Genomic DNA, 21,696 nt, shown 5'->3' with positions numbered 1-21,696 from the left:
GAATACTCTTTGACATAAATCATAGCAATATTTTTTTGAATCTGTCTCCTAAAGCAAAGGAAATAAAAGCATAAACAAACAAATAGGACATAATTAAACTTAAAAGCTTTTGCACAGCAAAAGAAACCATCAACAAAACAAAAAGACACCTTACTGAATTGGAGAAAACATTTACAAATGATATAACAGATGAGGTGTTAATATTCAAAATATATAAACAGCTTATACAACGCAACAACAAAACCCAAACAACCTAGACCTCCCTGGTGTCCCCTGGTTAAGACCCCACGCTTCCACTGCAGAAGGTATGGGTTTGATCCCTGGTCAGGGAACTAAGATCCCACAAGCCATACAGTGCAGCCAAAAAAAAGAAAACAAAAACAAAATACTCCAAACCACCCATTTAAAAAATGAGCAGAAGACTTGAAAAGACATTCCAATGAAGACATACAGATGGCCAACAGGCATGTGAAAAGATGCTCAACATCATTAATCATCAGAGAAATGAAAATTAAAACCTCAAAGAGATATCACCTCACACGTGTCAGAATGGCTATCATCACAAAGAACACAAATAACAAATGTTGGCAAGGATGTGCTGAAATGGAACCCTTGTACACTGTTGGTGGGAGTGTAAACTGGTGCAGCCACTATGAAAAACAGTATGGAGGTTTCTCAGAAAACTAAAAATAAAACTACCATACGACCCAGTAATTCCACTCCTGGGTATTTATTCGGGAAAAAACCCATGAAAACAATAATTCAAAAAGATACATGGGGCTTTCCTGGTGGCGCAGTGGTTGTGAATCTGCCTGCCAATGCAGGGGACACGGGTTCAAGCCCTGGTGTGGGAAGATCCCACATGCCACAGAGCAACTGGGACCGTGAGCCACAACTACTGAGCCCGCGCGTCTAGAGCCTGTGCTCCGCAACGAGAGGCCGAGATAGTGAGAGGCCTGTGCACCGCGATGAAGAGTGGCCCCTGCTTGCCGCAACTAGAGAAAGCCCACGCACAGAAACAAAGGCCCCATACAGCCAAAAATAAATAAATAAATAAAATTTTTTAAAAAAAGATACATGCACCCCAATGTGCATAGCAGCATTGTTTACAATTGGCAAGATATGAAGCAACATAAGTATCCATCAACAGATGAATGGATAAAGTTGTGAGATACACACACACACACACACACACACACACACACACACACAGAGGAATACTACTCAGCCATAAAAAAGAATGAAATTTTGCCATTTGCAGCAACACAGATGGACTTGCAGGGTATTGTGCCAAGTGAAATAAGTCAGACAGAGAAAGACAATGTATAATACAACTTATATGTGGAATCTAAAAAATAGAACAAATTAGTAAATTTAACAAAAAAGAAACAGACTCACAGATATAGAGAACAAACTATTGGTTATCAGCAGGGAGAGAGGAAAAGGAGAGGGGCAAGATAGGGGTAGGGGATTAAAAGGTACAAACTATTATGTATAAAATAAATAAGCTACAAGTATATATAGTGTAACACAGGGAATATGGCCAATATCTTATAATATAAATGGAATATAACCTTTAAAAATCATGAATCACTATGTTGTACACAAGAAACATAATGTTGTACATCAACTATACCTCAACTAAAAAAACAAAAATATTTAAACAGTAATAACACAAAAAGGTGGAAGGGAGTAAATGGAGTTAAAGTGTTCTAAATTCAAAGCATTTTCTGGTAATAGGCAAAAGTATTACTTTATATTAGATAGTAATAATTCAAGGATCCAGGTCTTAATCTCTAAAATTGCTATTAATAAAAATAGTAAGAGAATACAAGACAATAGAAGGAAGTAATGTAATAATAAATATGCTTAACTCTAAAAGAAGGCAGGGAGAGGGGAAAACAGAATGCAAAAGTGGTGAGACTAATAAAAACTAGACAACATATATAAATCCAAATGTTAGTAATTCAATTAAATATAAATGGACTAAATATACCAATTATACAACACAGGTTGGCAGACTTGAGAAAAAAACTATATGCTGCTTTAAAAGATACACCTTGGGCTTCCCTGGTGGCGCAGTGGTTGAGAGTCCGCCTGCCGATGCAGGGGACACGGGTTCATGCCCCGGTCTGGGAAGGTCCCACATGCAGTGGGGCAGCTGGGCCCGTGAGCCATGGCCGCTGAGCCTGCGCGTCCAGAGCCTGTGCTCCGCAACAGGAGAGGCCACAACAGTGAGAGGCACAGCGTACCCCCACACACACACAAAAAAAAGATACACCTTAAATAAAATGACAGGGTTTAATTAATTCATTCACTTACTCATTCCCCCAAGTGGGACATGATATACTAGGTATAAACTAACCAAAAGGGAGCTGGTAGAGCTATATTAAAATTAAAGTAGAATTTAAGGAAAGAAATGTTATTAGAGGTAAAGGAACATTTCATAATGATAATTACTTTTAAAGGTTGTTACAGAAACATTAGTTTGTATGCACGTAGTAACTTATTTTCAAAATATATAAAGCAAAAATTGACAAACATACTAAGGAGGAATATATAAACCCACAATCAGTGAGGATTTTCAAACAGTGAGGGACTGTAATACATTTCTCAGAATAACTGAAAGAATAGAGCAAAAAGTGAAAGAATATGGAGAATGTGAACAAAATGTCTAGACTGACATCTATAGAACACTGAAGCCAACAGCAACAGAACGCCCAGCATTTAGAGTGCATGTGGAGTGTCTATAAAGTTGACCAATATACTGGGCCACAAAGCAAGTTCTTAACAAATTTTAAAGAACTGAAATCACTCAGAAAATGTTCTCTGACCACAGTGGAATAAAGCTAGAAATAAAAAATTTTAAAATACCTAGAAAAATCCCCAAACCATAGGTCAAAGAAGAAATAAAAGTGGAAATTAGAAAAGATTTTGAATTGCATAATAATGAAATTACAACATACAAAATTTGTGGGATACAATTTAAAAAGTCAGAAATATATAGCCTTATATGCATGTATTAGAACAGGAAAACAAAAACTTAAGTCATATTATTTATATTGTGCATTTCCACCTGCTCACTGTGGAAAATTTGGAAATGCAAAAAAAAAAGTTGAGAGAAACAAAACTCACCCATCACCCACTGTTAACATTTTGGAGTATTTTCCCTTTCTGCTTTTCTCTACGATGTTATACCTATACTGATCTTTTTTGCACGTTTGGCATCACACTATATGTATGTGGTGTACCTCTACCATTATCTCATGTTTCTTTGTAACCGCGAAGGCCCTCTTTTGAGCTGCAGTAGCTGGTTTCTGACAGATGCTTTGCTTTCCCTGGTTTTTATTTTATAGAGTAAGAACCACCTGCCACTCTTTGCTGCTTTAAAGCCTCGTTCCTGAGAAATTCCATGTGCCAAACAGAGGATCAAAATTGATGCCAAGGGCTTCCCTGGTGGCGCAGTGGTTGAGAGTCTGCCTGCCGATGCAGGGGGCGCGGGTTCATGCCCCGGTCCGGGAAGATCCCACATACCGCGGAGCGGCTGGACCCGTGAGCCATGGCCGGTGAGCCTGCGCGTCCGGAGCCTGTGCTCCGCAACGGGAGAGGCCACAACAGTGAGATGCCCGCGTACCGCAAAAAAAAAAAAAAAATTGATGCCAAATGGTAGCCCCCTTTCTCGGTTTGGCCCTGCCTGCCTGAACTGCCAGGGCAAATCTGGACACCATGCTCTGCAGCCTCCACCAGCTGCCAGGCACACAACGGCATGCTATCCGTGGACACGGACAGGCCTGAAGAAGGGCTTCAGTGGGTAGGCAGGGGTCAGGATGCTCTGGGATCCAGAGCTTCGGGCATCCTTCCCTGGAAACCCAGTATCAAGCCTGTGCTGCTCGGGGCCCCAGCAGAGCCCTGACAGTCACTGCTAAAACTGAGTGAGCGCTTCACTGGGGGCCCAGTGTTGACCTAACACCTTCCACTCACTGCAGGAGGCCGGATAACATAACGATTCAAAGCGGTCTCTGGAGCCAGCGGGCTGAGTTCAGACGTGACTCCACTGGCTCATCGGCAAGTCAGCTGTCCTCTCTGTGCCTCAGTCTCCTCCAAGTCTCTGACAGTCCCTACCTCCAAGTGTTGCTGTAGGGTTGAGTTCATGGTCACGAAGTGCCTAGACCAGGGCTGGCATACAGTGAATACTAATTATCACCTTGCATAACCTTCTCTGTTCTCTGGCAGAGGTCACTGTTACCACCCATTTACAATGAGGAAACTGAGGCACACGGAGGGTAAGCAGGTCCCAACACCCACAGAGGTTACAACACAGCCGGGCGGATGGACACAGAACAAGGGACTATAAGAGTGACTGAGAAATGATCACAGAGAGCCAAGGCTGTCTGTAGCTCCCCCAAAGGCTTCCTTGGCCCCGCTGGAGCCCTCTGTAGTAAAAGGTGTCAGAGAGAAGCGGAGAGAGCCTCTATCTCTTAGAGGGTTTGGATCCGAGACACCCAGAGAGAGATGCCGAGCCCTGATAACTCACAGCACACAAGCTAAGGGCTAAAGACTGCCCACTGCTCAGCACCATGGTCTCCACAGCCACCCAGGTGTGCCTTTCCATCCCATGCATCATTAGAATAAACCCCAAACAGAAATCACCTCAATGTTCCCTGAAGTTACTGGCAAACACGTCCATTCAGCAGCAGCTTTGTTCTGTGCAAAATCATCCAGCGGAGCCCAAGCACAGAGGTTGCAGAGGTCACCCTGCCCACAGAGTGGATATGAATGTTGACTCCCAGGTTGAGCAGATAATTTGGCCTCCATCCCAACTGAAGGGGGTGTGGAAGCTAGATGGAGAACAGAAACCTCAAGAAAATCATTTCCCAACATCCTCACTGGCCTTGTGATTGCATTCTTTTCTTACACACCCAATTGTTGGGAGTCATCATTCACTCTTTTATATATATACACACACACACATATATATATATTTCAAAATAAACGACACAGCTTTCTGCAAATCGGCATTGCAATACCAGCGATAAGATTCCTAACAGATCTCAGCCTTGGTCCTTAAAACATTCTTTAACAGTGTGGAAAATGCTAACGTAGGGTGACAGCCCAGAGTTCTTTAAACAATGAGCTCCATGTACTCAGGACATTCTACAAGCATTTCTGCTGCCGACTTTTTCTTCGTACAGGCTGGAAACAAATACAAACATAAGCAAAATCAAGGCCAGCCTTGCTGGTGTCCAGGTGCTATGGAATCTGGCTCAGGGCCATCAGCCTCTGATCCCTTCCTGACTGCTCCCTCCCCCAGCTCTGGTCATTTCTGAAAATGTGATCCCCATACAGCATGCTGTTCTCTGGAACCTTGGAGGCCCCAGGAAAAGGTTGATGATCTTACATATACAGAAAGGATTAGCTTCTGGGATATGACTTTACTGACCACAGGACAGTTTTCACAGACTTTCCCAACCCTTTCTTGACAAACAACATCGTGAGAAAAGCATGCTGCTCATCACATAGTTTGGATTCTCCTCCCAGGTACCAGGTAGGATTACATGTTACTGAAGTTACCTGCTTTGACTCATGACATGTGAGCATCAGTAGAGCGAGTTACTCAGCATTGGTGCATCACTCGTCAGCATGCGACTCTCCTTTTCCTCTGGCACTAGGACCAGCAACATTCTAGCTGGTAGCCGCTCCATCCACCTCGCTAACTTGTGATGGGCACAGAGTGTGAACAAGAAACAAACCTTTGTTGTTTGAGCTGCTGAGATTTTGGAATTATCTGTTACTGCAGCACAACCTAGCCTAGCCTGACGGATACTATAACACTGGACAAGAAAAACATTTAGCACATTAAGAAACTGAGACCCAGAGGGGTGAAATGAGCTGTCAAAGGCCAGACAGCCAGTGGAAGGCAGAGCAGGAGGGCTGGAATGCTTGCCACAGCCTCTCACTGCCTTCACACGACAGCAGTTTCTACAGGACAGAGACTCATGACATGAAAGGACTACTCACTGTAAAGATACAGCCACTACAATCTTTTTTTCCAGATACTGTAAAACCGACTTTAGAATTAAGAGTTAAATTAAAATGAAGCCTCATTTCCTACCTACCTCAGACTTAGAAGTAATCTATACAAGAAAATGCTAATTTATTTAAAGGGGGAAAAAAAAGGCACAAGGGTAAGCCACACATTCTCATCATTTGTACTGAGGTGGCCAAGTCTGCTCGTTGTGGTCCTAGGTCCCCACCACATTACTGCACCCAGCTTCTTGTCCCACATCAGAACCTCAGCCCAGCCCACCACCACCACCACTTCTATCAGAATCACCCAGTAGGAACCATACAAGCTAAAGAGACATGATCAGTGATGAAAAAGAATGTGGTGGAGCTCCATGTACCGACAGAAAGATCTTCAAGACATATCGTCATTTGAAAAATGCAAGTTTTGGAAACAGTGTAACACCACATATAATTTGCCCATATTGTCTGCCCTACAGACGCGCAAAACAGTATACATTTTCTACAAGTATACATCTATGAACGTAGATGCAAAGAAAAATATCCGGAAGAAGACATACTTTATGAGAAGAGAGATTACTTCCAGACAGGGAAGGAAGGGCACCAGGACTGGTATAGTACTTTTATTCATACTGTTTTAATTTTTTATAAGAAGAACATATACTCAAAGTTACTTAAACTTTAAATAAGCCTTTTTATTCATCAGGGCATCTTAGGAAACCTTGAGGCAGCTCAATGCAACATTCTCAGTCAGGGAACTTTGAGTTTCAGCTCACCCTCCTAGGAAAAAACGCTCAGTCCCCATTAAACTAAACGACAATCCATTAAAATCAAACAAACTCTGATGAAATGGTATGACTCTTTCTGTGCGCCTGTCAATAAATGGAACACTCCTCCTGATTTGGTGAAATATCATAGTCAAGCTGATGGGTGTGTGGGTGGGAACAGTTTTATTTTGTCTTCAGTTTAGTAGGAGTCTGTCAACTCATGGTATTGCCACTAAACCTGGTTTGAAATAAGGGATATAAGGTGAAAAATCAAGCCCTACAAAAACGGAATGGAGCAAAAGAGTCAATAGAACTGACTTTCAAGTAGACTTTTTTTTTTTTTTTTTTCTGTACGCAGGCCTCTCACTGTTGTGGCCTCTCCCGTTGCGGAGCACAGGTTCCGGACGCGCAGGCTCAGCGGCCATGGCTCATGGGCCCAGCCGCTCCGCGGCACGCGGGATCCTCCCGGACCGGGGCACGAACCCGTGTCCCCTGCATCGGCAGGCGGACTCTCAACCACTGCGCCACCAGGGAAGCCCCAAGTAGACTTTTTTTTAAAACCTTAGGAGCTTTGGCAATACCACACTGAAAAAATGCTCCATAATTCCCAAAGGTCTCTTCATTTCCTTTGTCTTGTATTTCCTTTCATGTAACGCAAGCTTCTGAACACTTTCAAATAATATGGGCTCAACTGCCTTCTGTGTAACGTTCTGACCTCGAGTGATGTTTTCACTCTGATGCATGATGCCAAAGGTACCTCACACTTTCCACCCACTATCTCCTCCCCACCTAAGTGGGTACTGTTACCAAGGAAACCATTTTAGATTCTCCCTTCCCTTCTGCTAAAACCACATCCTATGGCTAAAGTCTATCCAGCAAATACCATCTCTGGCAGAGCCACATCTGCCACGCACGATATGGACTTCTAAAACATTCTGTCTACCTCAGTCCTGGACAATAGGAATTGATCATTGCTATTTACTTACTGAATTTAGATTTAAGGTAATGTAAAATAAAGCCATCCCTCCCTGCCTACCTCAAATAGGTACCTGCCTACCTCAGGGATGACATTCCTCAGGTTGCAAAATGCCAACAAAAATAGGCTCTGCCAACCTGATCATAAACCCCTGCGCAACCTGAACACATACGTCGTCGAACACATCTGGCTGCTCCTCGAGGAAATGACTTCTCTCTGGAATAAGGTTCATTTTGGTGAAGAGGACTCACGGCCTCCTCAGCCCAGTCTTACAGTGAGGAAGACAATTATACTGTGTTTGCTGACATTGATCACGTGGACAGGAAGCCTCCACCCTGCTTCAAGTTGCCCAACAGTGAGGGGGGTGGACCAACACCTCCCATCAGCAATTGAACAGGAAGCTAAGACCACGCACGTTTTATACAATATTGATAGAACTGCACAGAGATCACACACAATGGGTCACCTCAAACAGGGTCCTACTCTCCCTGCTGCGTAAGCCACAAAACATCAGCTCAATTTTGCTTCCAGGCTTCAGAAACTAGACAAACTCAATTTGCCATTCTTTAATGGGTCTTCATGGAACCCTGTCTCTCTCAGGTTTTGGGGTTTGGGAGGGGGTGGTTATTCATTTTTCTTGTTTTGGTTTCAATTTCTTAACCTGGAAAACAAGCCCAGTCCTGTATGCCTCTGCCATACCAGAAAACTACTAACAGCCCCCTCCGGAAAAAATTTAGCAGGCGGATGAGGCCACAGTCATTTGAAGCTTTTAAGTTCCATTAACATTCATTTACTTCAAGTATCTGAAAGCACATAATCCCTCAGAATTTCAAAGCAGATCGAAAAGGCAGTCTGTCCTCTCAATATCTCCTCTCTCTCCCTCTCTCCGTCTCCTTTTTTTCTCTTGCGAAAGCACCACATAGTTTGAACTCCAGATACAGACTCTGCCACCTCGCCTACTACAAGCGCAGGAATGCAGACAGGATGTGAGCACTCAGGGATGGAGGCTGACGGAACGCAGATATGCTTTCAGGCCTTCTGGGAACTCAAAATGTCTGACTCCACATCCTCGGAGCCCAGTGTCTCCTCTGGTCAAGAAACCCCGTTCAGAGAGTGCGCAGAGCCAGCCCCTCCCTTCTTGGCTGGAACCGCGGACTTCTGAAGTGGAACAGAGCACGGTCCAACACCCCCATTTTAGAGATGAGGAAACTGAGGCCCTAGGCAAGGCCAAGACTTGTCTGGATCAACTAGAGCTGGGTCCCAGGTCTCTTGGCACTGAGGCAAATGCTCTTTTATTTACTTCTGGTTAGGGTAGCCCCCGCAGCAGCTGAGTCTCAGCCATCCCTCCAGCAGGGACTGGCTCCTGTCAGATGGGCAGGGGCCCCACCTCACCATGTTCCTCCCCTCAGTCCCTCTCTCCCCACTGGGCATTCCCACGGTACCTTAACCCCACCACTCTCACAGGATGTGGTAGTTCACTTTCCTCTTCTCCTGAACTCTTTCTCCACATCAATAGACAGTGGCAGTGAAGGGCCAAGACTCTAAAACCAGGCTACCTGGTTCCAGTCACCAGCTGTGTGATTTGGAGAAATACACCACCCTTCTGTGCTTCAGCTTTCTTATCTATAACATGCAGATAACAACAGCACCTACTTCCTAGGATCGGTGTGAGGATTCAATGAGTTAATACTTAGGTGACACTTAGCACGCACTGGTCGTACTGCAAGCATTTATCATGACCAAGGAGAGGGTGGTGTAGGCTGCAGCTTCTGTCTGGTTCATCTCTGAGGCCCAGCATTTGCCTATGAGGGATGGTGTCCATCTGGTTAGTCCCCGTATCCCCAGCACAGAGAGGATGCTAGATTAAAAAATGTTGAATGAGTGAATCTAGCACAGCACACTGCTTATAACGGGAGCTTCATTAATGCTCACTGAACGAATATGTGGATTTCCAGAATTCACGGGCTCACATAGGGAGTGTCATTGGCCAAGTTCACTAGTAGATAAATTCAGATTTGCAGGCACCAATATTTTCTATTGTTCTAAGACTTTTCTGTTAACAGCTGCCTTGAAAAGTTGAACCAAAGCCCAGCTCTCAATTTGCAGAGCATAGTCTATACATTCTCTTGGTACATAATCAATGTCCTCCATTGTGCCTCATGGGGCTGATATACAATTGTTGTCTGACATTTTCCCGGTGTTACCCAGGCTTTGAAAAACAAAGTTCCAAAGACACCCTGGTATTCATCTCTGAGGGCCCAGTGAAGAAAAATACCTTAATAAAAAGAGCCAACAGAAGACAACAGAGCCTTGAATCAGAAACCCTGATCTGGAACTCTATTTAAGAGTTTAAGTGCTTACGAAGAAGAAAGTTCTACAGAAGGGGCAGGTTCGGAAGCCAGAGGACGTCTGGAGGTGGCATTGAGGACGGACACAGAAAGTGTCTGGAGCTTCTCAAATGAAAGGCAATTTACAAGAACAAAATACTTTAGTCACCGCAGAGGCTTGAATTGAGACCTGGCCTTGAACAAATAAACACTTGGCTGATCCGCTGGCCAAAATGCTTAGCAGGAGACTTTTATTGTCTGGGACACAAACCTACCTGGAGCTCGGCCAGATGGTACCTAGGATGTGTAGGAGGGGACTCCTGAGGACCATCGAGAGACTGAGAAGATGCCAAGTTCTTCCCAGAGGCGGCATGCCCTGGGGCCCCACCCAGCGAGGGCCTATCTTAGGGAGCAGGCCCTCCCCGCCAGCCAAGATACACCTGACCTGCCAGGCCTCTCACTCTGTGACCTCACGACAGCTTCACAGGAGTGAGGAGAAAGGGGGTAATGCAGACGTTCCACAGCAAGAGGCTTCTCCTGTGATCCGAAAGTCCAAACAAAGAGTTTTTTTTTCTAAACACCCTGGTTTTTAAAGTGGATGCAAATTCCCTGGTAGATGAACAAAGTGGGGAAAGCACCTCTTTCAGGGCTTTGGGGCTAAAGCCAGAGAAAAACAGACAAGCATGAAAAACTGTCCAAAGCCCCTTCCCTTGGCCAGTGGGTTCCCAGAATTTTTATCCGCAGACTCTGACACGCACGCTGCCAGCCTGCCTCTGCTCTTTGGGCCCTTGTGTTCCTGCTTCCAAGGAGCCAGGAAGGACTGGACTCCACCTGTGTGCACCCACCGAGGCTCCTGCTGAAGGATGCTGGCGCCTTGCTGGCCCGCACGCACTTACACACATCCGCTCCCGAAAACCACGGAGCTGGTGCTGTGGGCAAGGCAGACCAGGCTCCGTGTCCTGGTTCTGCCATCTTTTCTCTGCTCTGAGCTTCAGCTCCTTCATTAGAAATTGAAAACCATAATTTCTGCCTCCATAATTGTCTCACGTTAAGTCAAGGTTTATAAAGCTTAATAAGTAGGGGTTGTTAATTATCTTTTTCTTGTAGATTACTAACATTGAGAAAAGGCAGCGGTGGGAACTCCTCAAAGCCTCCCACTGTCCTTTGCAATAAATTTCCAAATCCTTCCCAGCCCAGGAGGCTCTGCTTGGCCTTCCTCACTGTAACTTCCTCAATACACCCTGTTCTTTCCACCTCTGAGCCTTCAAACATGCTGTTCCCTGCATCTGGCATGCTTTAACCCTTCCTCATCCCCAAGAACTAGTTGAAAAGGCTCATTCTTGGAGAAGCAGCTCCCAGACTCCCCTAATCCTAGTACAGCTCTGATAATCTGTCTCATGACATACGTACTGTTATTTTCACTCACAGCACTTAACCCATTTATAACTATGTATTTCTGTGCACCACCCCTTCCTCTTCCAGTAGCCAGCAAATTCCATTTGGCCAGGTGCTGAGCCCCTGGATTCACTCCTTGCTGTATCCCCAAAACTTGGGAGATTCCTGGCACCAGCAAGGTCTCTGATAATATTTGTTGAATCAGTGTGTTGAAGAATTGAAGCCCCAAAGAGCCAGGAGGAACCAGGAACTACAAATGCTCTCTAACAGCTTTCAACACCAGGCTGGGGAGCAAGCAAAGCACTTCATACCCATGGGAAAGCCAGAAAAACAATTGCCAGCTCATTATCAGAAATGCTAAAGCATCCACAATTCACTTAATGGAGAATTCCCTTTTCTGGGCTCTGAGTTCCACTGGCCCAGGCCTCTTGGAAGATTGCCAGAGCTCCAAAAGACATAAAACCTACTGGGGTGTAAAGAAGGGAGAGGAGTATGGATTTTCTTAAAAAGGTAGTATGTACTTGGAACAGACCACTGCATTTTCAATGAGGTGTATTTAAATACTGTCATATCAACCTGAGTCCCATCCTGGGAAATTCCAGGCCTGGTTTCTGTTTTCTCAAACATCCAGCACACCTGTCTGGGTGAATGCTTTAGAATATGTTTAGAAACACAGAATGTCTGCCTGTGTTTCATTACACCCAAGCTAACAATCTCAGTGCACTGAGATGACATTTACCCAAAAATAAACATCATAATCCACTCTAATAATGTCGGTCAATACCAGTATCACCACCACCCCCCCGAGTGGATATTAGGTCATCCAGTGTAAGCAATGGTTGAGGTTTAAAGGTTATAAATCAGTGTGCGGGTGTTCCCATGGTCATTCCATAAGCAGGCAGAGGCAGGCAGTTCTTTGGAAGGGCCTTGTATCCAGAAGGACAGCTCTACAAAGAGCACAAGCACATCTATGGGTCAATTCCAGGAGGAAAGCATAGGGGTGGGGAGGTGGGCAGAGAGGGACGGACACTCACTGAGTCCCGTTCAGGGGTTAGAACCTGGATTTCTGCTTCAAATCCTGGGTACAGCACTAACAATCTGTTAACTTTGGGCTGGTTACATAATCTCATTGACGCTCAACTGTCTCATCTGTAAAATAGGAGAAACAATAACTACAGTATAGGGTTGTTGGGAAGACTAAGTGAGCTAAAAAGCCAAAACAAAACAAAAACCAAAAGCCCTTTGACCAGTGTTGTACATTGTAAATCTATGTAAGTGTTTGCTATCAGACGCATCTTTATTTCATTTCATCAAAGCCTCAAGCCAGGGATTCCCTGGTGGCGCAGTGGTTGAGAGTCTGCCTGCCGATGCAGGGGACGCGGGTTCGTGCCCTGGTCCGGGAAGATCCCACGTGCCGCGGAGCGGCTGGGCCCGTGAGCCATGGCCGCTGAGCCTGCGCGTCCGGAGCCTGTGCTCCGCAACGGGAGAGGCCACAAAAGTGGGAGGCCCGCGTACTGCAAAAAAAAAAAAAAAGAAGAAGCCTCAAGCCAAACCTTTTGCATCGATAGTTATACCCTTTTTACAGATAGAAAAACAGAGGCTCATGAGGGTTAAGTAGCTTATTCAAAGCCACACAACTAGGAGATGGCAAGACCAGCACTTGAACCCAATCATCATAATTACCATTTCCTGAAAGCCAGGTGGTATGCTGAGCACTTCACAGCAACAATCTCATCAAATACTCAAAACCACTCTGTAAAGCAAGAATTACTATAACTATTTCATACAGAGGAGGACACAGGGTTGGAGAGGTTAACTATCTTGGCTGAGGTCACACAGTTAGTTAAGGAACAAAGCAGGGGCTTGATCCCAGAGCTGACACCAAAGCCCATGGTCTCTTCCATTTAAGTCCTGCCTAATATTTGTTATAGATCTAGTAACTCCACTTGAAATCATCAACATGCCTGAATTCATATTAAATGTAAAACACTGGCCTTGTTAAGTGGAGTCCAGGAATGGCCCTCTCCATGAAGGGGCCTGCTGTCCTGAATCACAAGGAGTTAGGATATTCCCAAAGAAAAGCCTAGCTTTCCACCAAGTTCCTTCTAGAAGGGAGGCCCAGGTTGATATTTTAATAAAACATGAGGGGCTTCCCTGGTGGTGCAGTGGTTAAGAATTTGTCTGCCAAAACAGGGGACACAGGTTCAAGCCCTGGAGCGGGAAGATCCCACATTCCGTGGAGCAGCTAAGCCCGTGTGCCACAACTACTGAGCCTGAACTTGCGCTCTAGAGCCCGCGAGCCACAACTACTGAACCTGAGGGCCACAACTACTGAAGCCCATGTTCCTAAGCCCATGCTCTGCAATAGGAGAAGCCACTGCAATGAGAAGCCCACACACCACAACGAAGAGTAGCCCCCGCTTGCCGCAACTAGAGAAAGCCCACGTGCAGCAACGAAGACCCAACACAGCCAAAAGTAAAAATAAATAAATTAATTAATTAATTAAAATATTAACCTACCAAAAGCTGGTGCTGATCTGGTGCTTTGCAAATTACCTGGACCCTCATGCTGACCTATTCATTAGTTCCATAGAAAACTATAGTTTTCTTTAAAGGAAAATGACTACTCAGCCAAAAAATACCAAAGTGACAGTTTACTAGAGAGTACTCTAAATGATTTTAATGAAGTATAATATAACACAAAATTGCCTTGCTGGTTCTGAATCGGAGCAGGACCCTACCACGTCCTCTGCCTGACTTTTGTCTGTGGAAAAACTTCAGCTAAAGAATTGGTTTAATCAAAGAAGTGAAAAAAATGCAGAAACAAAGGAAAACAGTCCAACAAGACTAAATAATAGTAGTTTAGTCATTAAGCATGATTAAGGATCTTTAGTTCCTCCTCAAGGGCTGTAGATAATATTCTGAGCCATCTCCTGTGAGCTGTCTTGTAGATACTGAAATGCCCACCTGGTGAAAGAAGTTAACTACATGGTGATCTTACTGTAGCCACGACATAAGCTGCCACAAGTCTGTGAATTGGCCTCAAAGAAATGAGAACAAACCGACCCTGCAACTGAAGACTAACTGTACCTAAAACAACCAAGATGACACCGGTCAGACCACCACGTGACCAATTTCAAGATGCCTGTCAGAGCTGACTGCGCAGTTTCTGCATGTAGCCCCCTACCTCCATCTATAAAAGCTCTTGCCCACTGACTGTCAGTGGGTGGAGTCGGCCTTTGGACAGGCGTCCACCCTCTCCCCCGGTAGCCGGCACCCAAAATAAAGCAAACTTTCCTTTCCACCAACCTGACCTCTTTAATGGCTTTTGAATGGCAAGCGGTTGGACCCCACTTTCGGTTACAGTTCTATAGAGGCAGACCCCTTGTTAGGGCACTGTGCCCCTTCTGAGGGTCAAGGTAAGATCCCCTCAGAGTAACAGCATCCCGGGCCTCACTGGCTCAGCTCCAGAGGGTGGGAGGATGGTGAAGGGGAGGGGGGATGGTGGTGAGCTTGCCTTGGCCAACTCGGCAACAAAATCTCTGCCCAGTTTGGTCTGTGGCAGTTTCTCGATAAAATACAAAAAGAAGAATTCAAGCCAGAATGTCTTGCTTTGACAAACTTCCTAGCACTGAGTAAAAACCATCAATTAATTGATATGGCAATGATTAGTCTCCTCTTACTACAAGAGTCAAGTTTGGAAAAAACACTTGCTGTCACTGAGCGTTTGATGCACCAAAGAGTTTCCCTCAAAACAACTCTGGACCCTATAGATGGATGAAAGGAAGCCCTTTGTATGAAACTCAACTGACTTTGCCCAGAAGATAAAAGGAAACAGGACTTCCAGAAACCTGCAAAATACCTACAGCTTCTGCATGACAAAAATTCAGCACAAGCATAAACTTTACCTTTTTAAATTTCACCTTGCCTCAAACCCCCAAAAATGAAGAATTGTAGAAGGAACTGGTAATATAAACCTCAAATCCTAGGTTTATGTCTTAAATATCGAATAAACATTGAACTCTTTTCTTTGGGTAAAAAAGAGACAAGAATTTGATATTCTCATTAGGCAAGTTAGTGATAGCACTGTAAAAAAAAAAAAAAAAACACTTGATCTCTAGACCTACATTACATCACTGTTTATAGTTTTTTGTTTGTTTGTTTGTTTTTTTGTTTTTGCGGTATGCGGGCCTCTCACTGTTGTGGCCTCTTCCGCTGCGGAGCACAGGCTCCGGACACGCAGGCTCAGCGGCCGTGGCTCACGGGCCCAGCCGCTCCGCGGCACGTGGGATCTTCCCGGACCAGGGCATGAACCCGCGTCCCCTGCATCGGCAGGCAGACTCTCAACCACTGCGCCACCAGGGAAGCCCTATAGTATTTCTAACGTCTAATCTAAAATAGGGCTTCCCTGGTGGCACAGTGGTTGAGAATCCGCCTGCCGATGCAGGAGACACGGGTTCGTGCCCTGGTCCGGGAAGATCCCACATGCCGTGGAGCAACTAAGCCCATGAGCCATGGCCGCTAGGCCTGCGCGTCCGGAGCCTGTGCTCCGCAACGGGAGAGGCCACAACAGTGAGAGGCCCGCATACTGCAAAAATAAAAAAAAATAAAATAAAAATAAAATAAAATAAAATAAACAGTGCTGCTGTTACTATCAAAGTGATCAAATGACACACAGAGTGGGACCAATGTGAAAGGTGCAGCTGGGATACCCCCTGACAATTGTAGGATGTGGCTCCTCCCTTCTCCAAATTCCTGATTTCTTGATCATCTAGGAAGGATTCACTGTCTCTAGGCCAAGAGTCAGTAGCAAAACAGGTACAACCGGGGCACGGCCTGAGGATGCTGCCAAAAGGAAAGTCATCTGTGTGTGCCCATGTCAATTCTGAGACCCTGTAAACAGTCCACCTTTGGGGGAGCCCATTTTTTGATATATGGGGCAGTGGGGTGGAGGAAGTCTCAAGATTAAGGACCACTTTCTTTTGCCAAGAAATTCATTCCTATCGCATGGAGTAAAACTGTATTCCAGAGCCATTAATAAGCCCTGTTGGGGGAGAGGGTGGTGGCCTGAAATTCCAGGCTGCAAAGTACACAGTGCCCAAGGGGGAAGGAGCTACAAAGCCCTCCCCTGATCAGGGCAGGAGAAGAACAGGGGAATGGAGCAAATACTGGCCACTCTCCCTCACCGTGGCTGTACTAAATAAACAATTGTTGAACACAAATCACCACTGCAGTGGCTAATAACTGCCACTGATGGAGCAGCTACCATGTGCCACCCGCCGTGCCAGGCGTTTGATACACCCTACCTCATTTAACCTCAGGACAGAGCTACTATTTTTTATTTATTTATTTTTTGCGCTACGCGGGCCTCTCACTGCTGTGGCCTCTCCCGTTGCGGAGCACAGGCTCCGGACGCGCAGGCTCAGCGGCCATGGCTCACTGGCCCAGCCGCTCTGCGACATGTGGGATCTTCCCAGACCGGGGCACGAACCCATGTACCCTGCATCAGCAGGCGGACTCTCAACCACTGCGCCACCAGGGAAGCCCCAGAGCTACTATTTTTATCCCCATTTTACGAGAAAGAAAACAGGGGTTCAGAGAGATCACATATAACATGCCCATGGTCACGCATCACAGAAGTGACAGAATCTGAATTGGGGCCCAGGTTTGATGGGCTGCAAAGCTTGAACTTAAATTTCTTCATTACACAAAAACACAATCTACTCTTTTTAGACCCTTTGGAAGCCCCCTCTTCTCCTAGGCTGTCGTTTGTTTTATTTTTGTTTTATTTATTTATTTATTTTTTTGCGGTATGCGGGCCTCTCACTGTTGTGGGCTCTCCCGTTGCGGAGCACAGGCTCCGGACGCACAGGCCTAGCGGCCATGGCTCACGGGCTTAGTTGCTCCGCGGCATGTGGGATCTTCCCGCACCGGGGCACGAACCCGTGTCTCCTGCATCGGCAGGCGGATTCTCAACCACTGCGCCACCAGGGAAGCCCTGTCGTTTGTTTTAAATCCACCTTTCTTATCTGCAGTAAAAGTCTATGTCTCGTCCAGTGGCCCCACTTGCTGAGATTAGAGCTATCTGTCCCCAGGGTGAGAACAGGATAAATCCTGTGCACTCCTAATATCCAAGGTAGAGTTACTATTCCCTGAATGTGGGAAATCTCAGATAGGGGGCTTTTAGGAGGGACAAACCCGACCCTGGGACAAACACAGCTGGCTTCATCCTTAAAGCAGAAAACCCAGTAGTTGTCAAGGCCATGGGTTTACTGGCTTCCCGCAACTTATTTTTAAATGCCAACAATGGAGGCATTTCCCAGAAAGCAGAACTAAGGGGGCATCGTGATCTGGCAATCCTGTTTTTCACAATATGCCAAAAGACTCTGTGCATATCTGAGGCTGCATATCTGTTCTGAACACACTGTTCAGGCCACCGTGCCAAGCCTTGTCTCATTTCCCTTCTTTGCGTTTCAGGAAGCTGGAGGGAGGTCCACTGCCCCCTCCCCAGGGTCACGCAAGACATTGGGAGCAGCCGGATCCATCTGCAGGCTGTACTCCATCAAGGCCCCTGCCGGCCTTTCCACCTTCTCTTGGCAGCCATACTTTGGTCATTGTTGCTCAATGCTGAACGCACAGTGGAATCAGCTGGGGATACAGAGGCCTGGGTCCCACCCCCAGGGATTCTGATAGATCCAGCCTGGGCATCTGAATTTTACAAACGCCCCAGGTGATTCTAAGGTACAGGCAGGATTGAGAAGCTCTGCCTGGACCACCATGGGATAAACGATTCCCCTGAACTTCATCCCCTGAAGTTCATCCCCCTGAACTTTCGTGGCATGCCACAAACTCCCGGGTTCCTCCGCCTTGCTCCACCCGGGGCTCTTCTAGAGCAGCTTTGAATCCCGTCCGCTCGCAGGATGACGCCTCCCTGCTCCTCCTCCCTCGCAGCGCCCAGGACCCCAGAAAACTTGTGCCCCGCGCCACCCACCCCCGTCGCTAGGACTTACTTGGTCACCAGGTGTGGAGACCTCGCAGGGAGCGAGAGCCTGATGCGCCGGGAGGGCGCGAGCGGGAACACTGAGACTGGCGGATGCCGGGCCGGGAGCGCGCGGCGACCACAGCTTCACCACGGCCAGGGAGGGAGCAGCCGCCGCACCGGCCGGGAACGGGAACTGGCCCGACCGCAGCGAAGGCCGCGCCCCTGTGGCCGCGCCCCGAGCCTCCGCGGCCTGCGCGGAGAAGCCGAGGCCGGGCCCGGGCGAGCGAGTCGAGGTCGGCGGGGCGGCCGCTCACCCGGACCGGGCGCGGGAAGCCGGGAGAGGCGGCGTGCAGAAAGTGGCCCGGGGCAGCCGGGAGGGGCGGTCCCTGCCCCAGCAGAGCCGCCAGGCCACCGCTTAGGCCGAGCGGGCAGGCCTGAGAGCTCGCGCAGGGGTGACACATTGCGAAGCAGACGCCAACTCGATCTCTGCCTCCGCGAGCCTAGGCCCGTCCCCCTAAAAGAGCCAACCGGAGGCAGCAGCACCTGAGCAAGATGGTGAAACGCCTGTTAAAACGTTACACGTGCTCTCGGGTGAAACTCGCGTTAAAACGTGACACGTGCTCCCTGGTGAAAACTAGCTCAAAATCATCAAACCTTTTACAATAGAGCATATACTTCGATTTATACTTTTTAAAATGTAAGCTTTTCTTCATGTCCTCAAATCTCTTCTTAGCAGTGTACATTTTATAGTCTATACATTATGCTGTGAAGACCTGTAAGGGAGTTTTTAACATGCTAATACCTTTCCCAATAAAATGTTTTTTTAAACGTTTTAAATGGAGAATCTACATAAGGCATAACGATCCTATAAATAAGTTGTCACATTCACACTAAAGTACATTCAATCATATGACCACATATGCTCATGAATATTTAGATTACCATCAAAGGCTGCCTTCTGAGAAAAGTTTGCTCCTAACTCAAAAGTGAAACTTTGCAAACATAAACTTGATGGGCTACCTTGTACAAACTTGTAAGCCCCAATATAGAGATGCTAAAGATACCAATTCCTCCAGTTTATACCCCTACATGAAACTCTGGTAGAAAAATGACAAAATTTTTCTTTTCTCTAGGATTCTGGATTTTATCTTCCATATCTTTTAAACTCTCATATTTTCCATATCCTGTTTCTCTGGCTGCATTCTGAACAACTTCTTCAGTTGTCTTTCCATTAATCAATTATTTTGTGGCTATTCGAACCCCACTGTGTTACCCATCTGTGTTAGGCGGAATAGTCCCTACACCTGGAACCTGTGAATATGACAAAGGAGAATTAAAGTAGCTGGTGGAATTAAGGGTGCAAATCAGCTGACCTTGAGATGGGAAGACAATCATGGACTATTGGTATGGGCCCGATGTAATCACAAGGGTTCTTATAAATGGAACAGGGAGGCAGAAGAAGGAGAACTAAAGAGATAGTAGCCTGAGAAGGATTTGGCCTGATGTTGCTGGTTTCGAAGATGGAGGAATGGGGCTATGAGCCAAGAAATGAGGGTGGCTTCTAGAAGCTGGAAAAAGCAAGGAAATGGTTTCTCCAGTAGAGTCTCCAGAAGTAATGCAGTCCTGCTAACACTTTGATTTTAGCCCAGTGAGACTCACTTTAGACTACTGACCTCCAGAACCGTAAGATAATAAATTTGTGTGGTTTTAAGCCACTAAATTTGTGGTAACTCATTACAGCAGCAACAGGAAACCAATACACCATCCATTTAAGTTCTTAATTTCAACAATAATATATTTTCTAAGAGTGTTTTGGTTCTATTTCTAATTTTCTTGGTCATTTTTAATAGTCTCCTATTCTCTGCTGATTCCATCACTTAAAAAATTCATACATGGTTATTTTTGTTTTTAATTAAACTTTTTATTTGGGATAATTGTAAATTCACATGCAGCTGAAAGAAATAATGCAGAGACCCTTATACCCTTAACCCAATTTCCCTTCATGGTAAAATCTTGCAGAACCAGGCTGTAGGCATTGATACAGTCAAAATACAGAACATTTCCACCACTACAATGATCCCTCATGTTGCCCTGTTATATCATATCACTCCTTCCTTAACCCCTGACAATCACTAATCTGTTCCCCATTTCTATATGTCATTTCAAGAACGTTATATAAATGGAAGCACATGGTATGCATTGGGATTTTGTGATCTTGTTTGGGGATTGTTTTTTCCACTCAGCATAATTCTCTGGAGATTCCTCTAGGGCATTGTATGTATCAACAGTTCTTTCTTTTTTATTACTGAGTAGTACTTCCCTGTAGTAGTATATCCCTGTGGTAATACCACAGTTTAACCATTCACATGTTGAACAACATTTGGATTATTTTCCGTTTTTGGCTATTATGACTAAAGCTGCCATAGACATTAAACTACAGGTTTATATGTGAACATAAGTTTTCATTTCCCTGGGATAAATGCCCAGGAGTGCAACTGATAGGTCATGTGGTGGTTGCATGTTTAGTTTAAGAAATAGCCAAACTCTTTTCCACAGTGGCTGGACCATTTACATTCCCAACAGCAATGTCTAAGTGATCCAGTTTCGCAACACCTTCATCAGCATTTGGTGCTGTCACGATGTTTTATTTTAGCCATTCTGATAGGTGTGTAGTGTATCATTATAGTTTTAATTTGCTAATGATGTTGAACATCTTTTTACGTGCCACCTGTGTCTCCTCTTGGGTGGAATGTCTCTGTCTCATTCATTTATTAATTGGATTGTTTGCTTTTTTACTGTTGAGTTTTGAAAGTTCTTTATGTATTGTAGATAATAGCCCTTTGTTAGATATGTGATTTGCAAATATTTTGTCCCACTCCAAGCTTCTCTTTTCATTCTCTTAATAGGATCTTTCACAGAACAAACATTTAAAATTTTTTTTTTTTTTTGTAGTACGTGGGCCTCTCACTGTTGTGGCCTCTCCTGCTGCAGAGCACAGGCTCCGGACGCGCGGGCTCAGCGGCCATGGCTCACAGGCCCAGCCGCTCCGTAGCATGTGGGATCTTCCCAGACCGGGGCACGAACCCGTGTCCCCTGCATCGGCAGGCGGATTCTCAACCACTGTGCCACCAGGGAAGCCCAAACATTTAAAATTTTGATGCTCCCTAGTTTATCAGTTTTTCCTTGTATGGATCATGCTTTTGGTATTCAGTCTAAGAACTCTTT

General features: G+C 45.7%; 1 protein-coding gene across 7 annotated transcripts in view; it reads right to left on the bottom strand.

The window, feature by feature from the left end:
• Window positions 1-18,989, bottom strand: part of NOD1 (nucleotide binding oligomerization domain containing 1) — an 81,150-nt gene extending 62,161 nt beyond the window's left edge. For 2 of the 7 annotated variants that reach the window (XM_067042398.1, XM_067042405.1), the window contains exon 1: window positions 18,500-18,986. Coding sequence is in view for 2 of the 7 variants with exons in the window: in XM_067042405.1 (XP_066898506.1) it covers window position 18,500 (1 nt within the window). In the remaining 5 variants the exon portion in view is untranslated. Of the gene's footprint in view, window positions 1-12,523; window positions 12,627-18,499 lie in introns of those variants that run through there. The other 5 variants (XM_067042403.1, XM_067042404.1, XM_067042401.1 and 2 more) reach the window with 5 other exon arrangements.
• Window positions 18,990-21,696: the final 2,707 nt, after the last annotated feature.

Source organism: Kogia breviceps, chromosome 9 (assembly GCF_026419965.1).
Source record: "Kogia breviceps isolate mKogBre1 chromosome 9, mKogBre1 haplotype 1, whole genome shotgun sequence".
Classification (NCBI taxonomy): Eukaryota; Metazoa; Chordata; class Mammalia; order Artiodactyla; family Physeteridae; genus Kogia; species Kogia breviceps.
Note: the sequence above shows the minus strand (reverse complement) of the source record. Positions and strands in the feature narration are given on the sequence as shown.